Raw genomic sequence first — 12,066 nt, forward strand, 5'->3', positions numbered from 1 at the left:
ACTAACCACAACTGGCCTACAATCCAAAGGGCTTGGCAATGTCACATATCGGGAGTATTTGAAAACAGCTTTTTCATACTTTTTCAAAAACTACTTGTTTTTTTCACAAAACTTTCATTCACATTAAGAAACTAGGTGGCTAAATTTTCTTCCTAAATATTGAAATATAATTTGCAAAGTTTTTGTTTTTTAAAGGATCCACTCAGAAACTAGATTAGCCATGACAACCTCAAAGATATACTTTCCCCTTCCCTGACCTAGAAACCTACTCGACTCTTCTTTCACACCCGAACAGCACTGACTTCTCAACTTTGGCTGCTTTCCCCATCCCTAACACTGTTCCTGCTGCTGTTCTCCATTCTTTTAATGCAACATACATTTAAGAACTACTTTAGACAATAGTAGCCACCCACCCCTTTTTTTCCCCACATCCCTTTAAGTCTTGAGGCCACTGGTAGAAAATTTAGGGAATTAAGTCATTCACAGGATGACCAGATTGGGGGATCAAGGTAATAAGCAACATCTACACCCGATGTCAGAATCACAGAACCTCAGATTAAAGAATCCTGTTTCTAGATCTACAGTGGGCCTTAAGAACCTTCACCAGAGGTTTTCAGTTCTGATGTACAGCTGAAACATATGGAGTTTTTATTTATTATTTACTTATTTAAAAGATTTTTACAGGGAGAGACACAGTGAGAGAGGGAACACTATCAGGGAGAGTGGGAGAGGGAGAAGCAGGCTTCCTGTGGAGCAGGAAGCTGGATGCGAAGCTCCATCCCAGAACTCCAGGATCCTGACCTGAGCTGAAGGCAGACACTTAATGACTGAGCCTCCCAGGTGCCCTTATATGTAGCTTTTAAAAGACACTGACGTTTGGGGCATGTGGATAGCTCAGTGGGTTGGGCATTGGGACTCTAGATTTCAGTTCAGGTCATGATCTCAGGGTTCTGGGATTGAGACTGGTGTGGAATCCTGGAACCCAGCAAGGGGGCTCCGCACTCAGCAGGGAGTCTTCTTGGGATTCTCTTCTCACTCTGCCCCTCCCCCACCTCACACAGCATGCACTAAAAATAAAATAAATCTTTTTAAAAAGATACTGACATCTGGGGGCACCTAGGTGGTTCAGTTGGTTGGGTATCTGCCTTTGGCTTGGGTCATGACCCTGGAGTCCTGGGATCGAGTCCTGCATCAGGCTTCCTGCTCAGTGGGGGGCCTGCTTGCTTTCTCTCATAAATACACTTTTTTTTTTTTCAAAGATTTTATTTATTTATTTGACAGAGCACAAGCAGACAGAGGCAGCCAGAGAGAGGGGAAAGCAGGCTCCCTGCCGAGAAGAGAGCCCGACATGGGGGCTCGATTCCAGGATCCTGAGATCATCATGACCCGAGCCGAAGGCAGAGGCTTAACCCACTGAGCCACCCAGGTGCCCCCTCTCATAAATACAATCTTTAAACAACAACAACAAAAAGGACTGACACCTGAGCCCCACCCAGAGAAATTCTGAGTGCAAGATGTCACAGCAGGTGCCCAGTCTCTTTTATTTTTTAAAGTTCCCACTTGGGGCTCCCTGCTCAGCAGGGAGCCTGTTTCTCCCTCTGCTAATAAAATATTTAAAAATAAATAAATAAAGTTTCTACTTGAGGAACTTGCTAAGGCATGGTTCAATACAGTTTATTTTAGAAAAATCTGTGGTTAATATATAATGTAAAGCCTCATTTCAGGGCCAGGCATCAATATCATGAACAAGCAGCATGAATTTAAATTCACATTTTAACAAAGTCCCCACGTGATTCTTAGGCACATCAATTTGAGAATCAATGGTCAAGACCAGTGCTATTCTACAGAACTTTCCGTAATAAAAGCATTTGTCTGTGCTACTCAGTAAGTAGCCGTACCACTAGCCATAAGTAGCTAATGAGCACTTGAAATGTGGCTACTGAGGCTGAGGAAATGAGATTTTAATTTATATGTAAATAGTAAATAGTAGCTATTGGCTACTGTACTGGACAGGTCTGATCTAGGTAATTTGGTTTGGTTGGAGAGTATGTAGATCCAGGTCTACGGATGCAAAAGGAATGCATGAGAGTCACTGCCTACAGAATTGTCTTCTCTTCTTAATGAAGACAAAAGCCAGGTGTTAAAAACAATCCATTTATTGGGTTTTAAACTAGTTACACAATTGAAATCATCAGTTTGGCACTACTCTATACAGGGATTACGCTGACAATTCAATACTGTACCAGGACCTCTGCTGTGCTTAGGTCTGTCTGGAGTCATTAGCAAGTAGATACTAAAAAATATACTGTAGTGTTCCTTTAAGGAAGACTGTACAGGGTGTGTTACAAGATGACATTCACCAGCTTGTGAATTACTTTAACTTAGAAGATACCTCCCATTCTATAAACTTGTCATAGGCAAACATGTGCTGTTTGCATTTAGGGATGCACACAAAATGTTACATAAAAATCCAGACATTCTAAAGATAAATGAACTCAAACAAAACCCCCACACCTCAGCTTTTGTAACATGAAAAGATAGGGAAAATAATTTAAAAACACAAAAAATGGCATTCAATTGGTACAAAAGCCAAAAAGTCACTATAATAAAGAGCTACATGTGAATCTTTACAAATTAATTACACAATGCTGCTGTGTAAAAGGTTGCATCTGTACAAAGTCTTGCCAGTGCTATCTCTACAGTTTATACAGTCTTTTACATCTATATAACATTTATTAATAAACAAGTCAATTAAATATAAAGACTTATTAGTCTCTCAACGATTCTGCAGGCAAAAAAAAAAAGGAAAGGAAAAACAAAAAAGAACAAAAAAAGAAAAAAACTTACAGAATTTCCACAAACACAGCAGTCTTCCATTAGGTGAAATATAAGTTTTCAAAGAGGGTTGATCAAACAGTATATGTAACGAATACAGGTAAAAATCAACCAGTCAGGGTTTTTATTGTTGTTGTTGTTTATTTTCAAAATCACACATCGTATTCACACACAACAATCAATCAAAAATTTATTCACCAAACCCCCAGTTTTTCAGCAACTGCTCTTTCTAATCAGCACCAAAAACTCCAGTCTGTGGGAAGCACGTGGACACAGCCTTCACTTCTGTGTCTTGGTGGAGCACTCCATCAGGTCCTTGGTTACATTCGAGATTCGCCCTCTTTTCCTTCCCTCTTCATGGCTCTCCAGACCCAAGGCTCTCAAAGGCTTCGATTTACGGCTCACAGCCCTACTACCATCTACACCCAACAGCCATTTGGAAAAAATTCAAAATAATTTGAGATGAATGAAATGACGGGACCTGTGTTACAGATAGGTATTCTCCATTACAAGTGAACTGTTTATTAATGAGTTCCTAGACTCTGTTTGGTCTTGGATGCCATGATCATATTGGGTAATTATTTCTAGTCTGAGACATTGTGGCTTTATCAGATGCATCAAAGAAAAAGTGATCAATACTCTGGACACTTCCAGACAAGTTAGGTAATCAAATGGCAGCTGAGAACCTGTGGAACAGAGACTAATGAGACCAAACACAGAAGCCACCAAAATGATGAGAGCTCAGCGGAGGCAGAGTTTTAAAACCTGCAGAGAGCCGCCACAGATGGCACCTGAGGATCTGGAATTTTTGATGAAAAGAGCTTGAAGTGAGGACTACTCATCTGTATCAGGGAGGGAAAAAAGTCTCCGTTAGACAAAAGGACATGCAACTCTAAAGCACAATAAGTGAAATTTCCTTTCCTCTTCACCTAGTGGAAAGGTTTCTGGGGGGTTCTCTTTAGCTCAGGATGGAAAAGAAATACTCAAGAATCCAGATGAAATGTTCTCATTACTGTATACAACCTAAGGTCCTTAAGGCAATTAAAATGCCCAGGCCCCACACCGGAGGCAAAGGAGAGTAAGATTTCTTTTAACTAACCACTCCCAGGCTAATAAGCACTGTCATTTATAAAGATCCAAAAGCAGTCACATCAATTCTCTGCATTATTACCTGAAGCAGAGAAGCAGGGAAAAATTCTCTGGAAACTTATATGCACTGGCCATAGCAAAAATCATACTGACATTTTAAAAAAATCATCTAAATGAGGACATCTAATAATGTCAGCAAAAAGAAAAATTTATGAACACCCACTTCTCAGTCATCAAACCAAAGATACCTATCTGCCTGATGATGTCAGACTTCTTTAAACTCTGCATTTTGCCAACTTACCCTTCTATGCATAATAGCACGGGGACACAAGGAGATCAGTGAGAACAAGCAGCTGGTCATCTGTGAATTGCTGTTTGTGTTCCTGCCAGTTGTCATGGTGCGTCCTTCGGAAATTGGATAAGGTCTTTTTCACAGTCATCTGTAGGATAGGCAACCCATATACATTTTATTTTAACCTCTGCAAGATTAAGATTATATTTAGGATAATCTGAGCTATGTAAAAATCTCTCTAGACTCAGATCTCACACTTCACTGGGTGCTGCAAAACCAACAAGCCAACTGCAACTTCGCAAAGCCACCGAGCTCCCTTTAAAATGACTGGCTGCACTTTAGGACAAGCTCCTGGCATTTGCCCCGTGTTATTAAACCAGTTTCAATACATAGCCATGTCTATTTCCCAAGTGAGAAGGACAAAGCCATTGGTCTTTGCAGTCGTTTAGACACAGCTGTTCTCTAATACCATCACAATTTCCTATTTAGTATTAGCTCACAGTGAGATACTTCCTAGATATAAAATATTAGTAAAATAAAAGTATAAAGGTTAATTATCCTGACAACATTGACAATATTTTACTCCCACTGGGCTGGGAGAGACAGAAGCTTTATTAATTTCCTTGCTACCAAAAGATCTCAAATATACATGAAAGCAAGGCCTCCACAAGATCCTACTAATCACTGTTGAGTAGGCTTAGCCCTGGCTGACATACTAGTAGCAGCAGCTTTCTCAAAAACATCACTGATACAATATGTGTGCAAAGAAATCAACAAAGAAGAGTTTTACCTCAATTGGCTGTGGATCATTCAGGTGTGCACTGAGATTCATAAGGAGCTGGGGCATCCAGGTGGGAACATCGTAGGGACTAGAAAGAACACATGCACCAAGTCCTAGCACCCCAGCATGACGTTTGACCAACTCTGAAAAGCAAAAACAACAAAACCCCACCAATATATGTGCAAACATTTACAGGATTCTATTGCACATGTCACAGTGAAATAAAATTAGTTTTCGATAAAGCTGTTGTTGATATGTGAATTTCTGCATTTAAAATGCATCTGTGTGTACACACACCAAAGGACATGATTTTCAGGCTGAACTAAAGACACAGCTGTCCTTCAATGACAGTGGAATTACATCTAAGTCAGAAATGCATAACACATTTGTTAGGATTTACACAATAACAGTTTCAACCAATTCATATCATATGCAAAAGTGCAATCCCTGATCTTAAAATAACCAATTAAAATCAGATCCCACTTTTCTGGATAGATCCACAGAATGGATAGATTCATGAGGTAAACATACTGTATATGAGGAATGTCTGTTTCTCAGAGCTGCAGTGTGTCTGTATTCTACAGAGTCTCCATTCTTTCTTTCTTTTCTTTTTTTTTAAGATTTAGCCTTTCTCTAGTGATAGAAACTACTGCTTTCAAATTCTCCTGTTTTTCATTAAAGTTGTATGTGTGTATTATATGTGTATACATGAAATATGGTGCCTAGGGAATTGAAGTTAATAAAAAAGGAATACAAAACAGAATTGTAAATAATGCCATTTGGGATAACAAAGGTCTAAAAATAAAACTATTTTCGGGGCGCCTGGGTGGTTCAGTGGGTTAAAGCCTCTGCCTTCGGCTCAGATCATGATCTCAGGGTCCTGGGATGGAGCCCCGCATCGGGCTCTCTGCGCAGCGGGGAGCCTGCTTCCTCCTCTCTGCCTGCCTGTCTGCCTACTTGTGATCTCTATCTGTCAAATAAATAAATAAAAATTAAAAAAAAATTAAAAAAAAATAAAACTATTTTGATAGTTAAGTATTAAATTATTAAAAAACAGTTCTCAAGCAAAGCAACTAGAACATTCATTGTATTAGGTCATTATATGACTTAATTAAAACCCTTTTGTAATCAGCACTGAAGAGCTTCACATTCCAAGCACTTCCTGCAAATCCAGTAAGCTTCCTATTAAGAGTTGTTCTATATATTTTCCATTCTTCCTGTGACTATAGGTAGCAGTGGCAAGGTCAAATGGCTCTTTGCAACTGTTTGTTTATTATTATTTTTTAAAGATTTTATTTATTAATGAGAGAGAGCAGGAGCAGGTGGGAGGATTAGAGGTAGAGGGAGAGGGAGAAGCAGACTCCCCACCGAGCAGGGAGCCTGACGCCAGGCTCAATCCTGGGGCCCTGGGATCATGACCTGAGCGGACTGCAGACATGCAGTATTAGTGAACAGTACCCCCTCCAAACAAAAGAAAAGCTTGTTTTGTTTTCTTGGTATTTTCGTTGTGTATTTACACCTAAGCTATAAAATCTAAAAACAAGTATTTTATACTCTCCAAAATAACTCATTCTACACCCCTCTTTATATAAAGTGATTTCATGTGGGCAGGCAAACCTGATTCATTTCACAGGTGTATGCCGCAGCACACAGGTTTCTCTGTGCCTTCTGAGTTTTCCAGGTCTGGCCTGCTGTAGGCAAAGCTTATTGAAAGCAGTGGTAACTATTCCTAGGACCTAGTAAAGACCCAGGTACATACAAGTATTCAATAAATATTTGTTGAGTAAGCCTGGTTAATTCCCAAAAGGATGTGCATGCTTTATACCAGCACTGTTACCTGCAGAAGGAATTGTATCTCCTACGGAACCAGGGTCTCGCTTTCTTTTCTTCGGTAGTTTTGTTTTGCAAAGTTGCTCAAAATGAATCTGCATAGGGCTGTCCATGGTAAGGAAGTTACACTGTAATAGACCGCTTAAGGTGGTAGCAGCCATTTCTCGAACCTGTAGAGATAATCAATTCTTAATTTAGAGCAGAGATGCCAACCGTCAGGGGAATACTGGAGGCTGGGAGAGTGGTGGGAACGGGCTAGGGGACTTCCCCAGACTTCTGTGTGCAAACTGTGAATACTCTCATGCTGGTTCTTCTGGAGGATTCATCAGATTTTCAACAGGTCTGGGACCTCAAAATGGATGAAAGCCACTATATTAGGGCTGCACCAAGTAAATGTTTAACTATTTCATACAAAATTTAATTTCTCCATAAATTATTTTCCCACTGACCGGCAGCTGTCCTTCTCAGGGCTGGAACTGTAAGTGCAGTGCCAAAGCCTAGCATTAAAATGAATTTTTCCTGGACTCCACACCTCTTTTAACTGCTGCTGTCGTTTACATTGGGAACACAAATACAGAGCAATCTCTATAACTGGCATACTGGCATATGTTATAGAGATTTATATCCAGTTTACTTCTTAGGAATTTCCCAGGCTGCTGTCAGACTACAAACAAGTTTACCGAAGTACCAAATGCAAAGTGGAACACAGTCCATTTCAAAATGGAATGGGAACTCAAGTTTTGGGAAAACAAAAAGACCCCAATAAAATGTTGTCATCTTATAGACATCACAAAATTGCTGCTAACCTTTCATAAAGATAGGCAATAATAATTTGGGGGGAAAAAATCTCCGCCTAGCAATATCTACTCCCAGAACACAAGAAAGCTGGATTCCAAAATGAATAGCTCATTAGGGAGCTGGAAAAATTTCCATTCTCAGTTTCCTATGGATGCAATCTATTTTTAGTGCTCTCAAATAGAATATATAATTACTGGGAGTGCTCCACTACATAGAAAACCCAAACAATTAAAAAAGTACAAATTTCACAAAAATTTCAATTACATTTTCTTTACCTAAGGCCAATTTCAAAAGCTGTAACTTATTCCTTATTTATTATAACACACTTTTCTTGTATTATACTATATTGACTAAGAGATTTATGTTTTTGTACAAAATATCAATGTAACCTCACCACAAAGTTGCCTTATAATTTCCCTACCAAGGAAAATAAAAAGGGGCAAAAATTCTAACTTAACTAGATAATAGCATCTGTGGGTAGACTTTTATTCAGAGAACACAACGGTGTTTAAGAGTGGAGGGGGCGGGGCAGAGGACGAGGGAGAGAGAGAATCTCAAGCAGGCTTCACACCCAGCTCAGAGCCTGATGTGAGGCTCAATCTCACAACCCTGAGATGAAATCAAGAGTCAGATGCTTGACCAAATGAGTGACAGAGGTGTCCCTAGATTTTTATTCTCTTAAAACTGAAACTGCCAATACGCCCATTCCTATTAGTCCTTTAGAAATTGGTAAGATAAGTAAAATATTATCACCTGCAATTTCATATATAAGAAAATTTTGGTTTACAAACACTACTTTCCCAACTGCAAAGAGACACCAGAACAAGAACATACGCAGTGTTTGTTTCATTTGTAGGATAGGAAATCACCATTAGGGTATCAAAATGAGTAACACAGGTTAATGTTAAAATTAAAAAGTTACTTTTAATAATTTATGCTTTAAAAAACTCATCAACGCATACATACTTTTTAAAGGGGGGGGAACATGATGACTTCTCTAAATTAAATTTTGATTTGCTAGATCATAAATTTTACCTCTAGTTGTTCATCCTCCAAAAGACTTATAACCAGCCACCTGATGTCTTTAACTGCATCTTCATTGTTTAGGAAAATAAAGAGGTTATAGAATACCATGGTCTGGAGGTAGGTCAGCACTGTATATCTAGCATGCCAAGAACTGCTTCTTGCGGTCTGTGAATGAGAAGAAGTAGAAACACTGGGAAGAGTGCTGCCAAGAGCAGGAGGTGACAGACAGAAATGACACACAAATCCTATCATCTTCTCGGACACCTCTACTTCACAGGCATGGTTAGAGCAAGCTCGTGTTACAGTTCCTTCTAAATAGAAGGTTGCACGAACAAGTTCAGGTACAGTTAGTTCTTCAGAATGGTTGGAAATAAAGGGTAAGGAACAGACAGACAAAAGTCAACCTCAGAGAAAATTATAATTCATACTCTGACTCCTCTAAGAGTTGCACACTATTTCCTTTCACTTCATAGCAGGTAGAGTAGTGGACTGAAAGCAATGACTGAGAACTGCTAAATTCCCCCATCACAGAAAAAACAAACAAACTGGGTTGTTAAAACACATTTTTCAGTGACAATTCAACTTAAAAATCTGAAGACCATGGAAACAGGTTCACTTTTTATGTAACACATGTATGTCCTGGGTAAAGGCTAAGCATATGGTATACTAAAAATGCAGCCAGAAAATATATAATCACTTAGGTCTTTTTTCCTTCTTTCTTTTTTAAACCAGAGATTGGGAAACAGGTGAATAAAATAAAGGGGAAATGGTTAAAGAGAATGACTACCCCTCTTCCCTCATAAGCACTTTGCACCTAAGATGCTTCAATAATTAGCTCTTTGTGTATGTAGGGAATTTGGGGGGTTGAATGATCTCCCCAAGCTCACAGAAGTTGGTGGCAGAGGCAGATACAGAATCTAGATCTGTTTCTTTGGTCAACAGATATCTTTTCTCAGACTAAAATAAAAGTCAAAATGAAAAATAAATTTCCAGTACTGTGTGCACTACAGCTGACTTTGTGAAATTCTCAGGGCAATGAAATTCTAGCCAAAACACAAAAATACCCATTAGACACTCTTACTTGTTTTAGCACCTGAAGTACCAAAGGCACTTGATGAGGGTAAAGCAAGCCCTGAGACATTAGCGATAAACATAACTTTGCATCTCTTTTCAGTTCGTCATAGCTATTGTCATTTTCCACTGGGGCAATCTAGAGAACAATAAAAGAAAGCAAACACACAATTGAAACAACAGCCAGTAAGTACAAAGGCATCCTTACATAAAATAAATCACATTTTTACTTTTAACAACTTCTATGGGAATTTTCAGATATGTACAAAACTAGGGAAAGGACAAGGAGTCCCCATGAATCCATTACCACATCTCCCAGCAAAATCCTCCCATTTCTTGCCCCCCATCCCCTAATTAAATTATTTGAAGCAAATCCCAGATGCATCTCACCCATGATTATCTTATTACGTATCTCTAAAAGATAAAGTCTCTTACTTTAGTTTTTTTTTTTTTTTTTTTTTTTTTAAAGATTTTATTTATTTATTTGACAGAGAGAAATCACAAGTAGATGGAGAGGCAGGCAGAGAGAGAGAGAGGGAAGCAGGCTCTCCACTGAGCAGAGAGCCCGATGCGGGACTCGATCCCAGGACTCTGAGATCATGACCTGAGCCGAAGGCAGCGGCTTAACCCACTGAGCCACCCAGGCACCCCAAGTCTCTTACTTTAAAAACCTGGAATGACATCAGCCATAAAAATTCATTGCGGTTAAGATAAAGAATATACAGTAGTGTTCAAACATCCCTCATTACTTTGTAAACTGGTTGTTTGAAATCTGGTTGAACGTGGTGATCTCACACTGCATTTGGTTCATGTGGCTTTTAAGTGTAAAAGGTTCTGTGAAAGATGTATTTAAAAGAAATCTCTAAACTCTCCCTACCCTTTAAAAAAAAAAAAAAAAAAAAAAAGGAGAGGGGGAGGGCCTGGCTACTTGGTTTTGTAGTGTCCTCTACGGTGGCCTTCCTTCTCTGACTGTATCCCTGTGGCAGCATTCATTGGCTCCAGTATGTCCTGTAACTTAGCAATAGATCTAGAGCCTTGATTTTATTGAAGTCTAATTCTTTGAGCACAACGTTAAGTGGTGTGTACTTCCTTCACGTACGGTCAATTTTTTCTTTCTGTGATGAACCACTACAAAAAAAGGTTTGCAAAACGGTGACACTGATTTCTTCTTATTACATGGAACAGTTCATACAGAAAAGCCTTCTATCCCTCAGAGGGTTTCTTTCCTCTGATAGTGATTTCCTTCCTATCCTCCAAAAGTAAACAATGAATTATTAAAACAATGGTCATTATGAGCTAATGAATTTGAACAAAATTAATGGTTTTAGTCTTACTGGTGCTCGAAATGGCTCCTGATTTCTTTAACACAACTGTTGCATTCTTGGTTTCTGGTAGGACAATATGAATTAGGTTTACCCTGTACATTTCTTGGTCCTAACCTGAAATCAACTTTTTCTCCATGGAGCCCAGGTTCTTCTAGCAGGAAATGATACCTTTCTAGAAACCGTCATCTGGGCACTACGAGCACTGATCACTATTAAGCTGATTACTGGTTATGGGTTTTTTTGTGGCCAGAGCTAGGAAATAAGCCTATTTTAAAAAAAGATTTTATTTATTTATTTGATAAACAGAGATCACAAGTAGGCAGAGAGGCAGGCAGAGAGAGGGGGGGGAGGCAGGCTCCCTGCTGAGCAGAGAGCCCGATGTGGGGCTTGATCCCAGGACCCCGGGATCATGACCTGAGCTGAAGGCAGAGGCTTTAACCCACTGAGCCACCCAGGCGCCCCTAAGCCCATTTTCTAAAGAAAAGCAGATCATGTGATCATACTGGTATTTTCAAATTTAGGATTACTGAGATTTTACTAAATAGTTGGATTTTTAAAAAAGATTTAGAGAGAACACACATGTATGCACAAGTAGGGGTAAGGGCAGAGGGCAGACTCTTCAAGCAGCCTCCCAAGATGAATTCGGAGCCCAGCACTGGCGATCCTACAACCCCACCAGCCATTACCCGAGCTGAAATCAAGCGGATCAACCGACTGAGCCACCCAGGCACCCCAAAAGCTGGATTTTTATATCCTATCACTCATGCTACAAATTTTGGTTCCTAATGTTAAAAAAGGAATAGGGCCAAAATGAAGTTACTTGCCCCCAACACTGCAAACTAAGACTTAACTGTAGTTTCAGTCATTATGGTTCTGAAAGAATGCAACTCCAACCAGTTAATTAGGAATTAACTGATTAGTAATAGTAAAGTATACCACATGGTAGACCCCTGCCTTGTCTGAAATAATCTTTTGTTTGACCTTTCTTGTCCCACCCCATTTCTGCCTTTAAAGACCTT

General features: G+C 39.5%; 1 protein-coding gene across 3 annotated transcripts in view; it reads right to left on the reverse strand.

Moving 5' to 3' along the window:
• Positions 1-2,140: 2,140 nt before the first annotated feature.
• PSME4 (proteasome activator subunit 4) overlaps positions 2,141-12,066 on the reverse strand; it is a 111,451-nt gene continuing 101,525 nt past the window's right edge. For 2 of the 3 annotated variants that reach the window (XM_004775683.3, XM_004775684.3), the window contains 6 exons: positions 9,733-9,861; positions 8,661-8,816; positions 6,835-6,997; positions 5,007-5,140; positions 4,226-4,364; positions 2,141-3,677 (listed from right to left, as the gene is read on the reverse strand). In XM_004775683.3, the coding sequence (XP_004775740.1) occupies positions 4,230-4,364; positions 5,007-5,140; positions 6,835-6,997; positions 8,661-8,816; positions 9,733-9,861 (717 nt within the window). In that variant the 3' untranslated portion in view covers positions 2,141-3,677; positions 4,226-4,229. The remainder of the gene's footprint in view (positions 3,678-4,225; positions 4,365-5,006; positions 5,141-6,834; positions 6,998-8,660; positions 8,817-9,732; positions 9,862-12,066) is intronic. The other variant, XM_045077838.1, reaches the window with a different exon arrangement.

The sequence above is a fragment of the Mustela putorius genome, unplaced genomic scaffold (assembly GCF_011764305.1).
Source record: "Mustela putorius furo isolate JIRA1106 unplaced genomic scaffold, ASM1176430v1.1 tig00000224_pilon_pilon_pilon, whole genome shotgun sequence".
NCBI classification, from domain to species: Eukaryota; Metazoa; Chordata; class Mammalia; order Carnivora; family Mustelidae; genus Mustela; species Mustela putorius.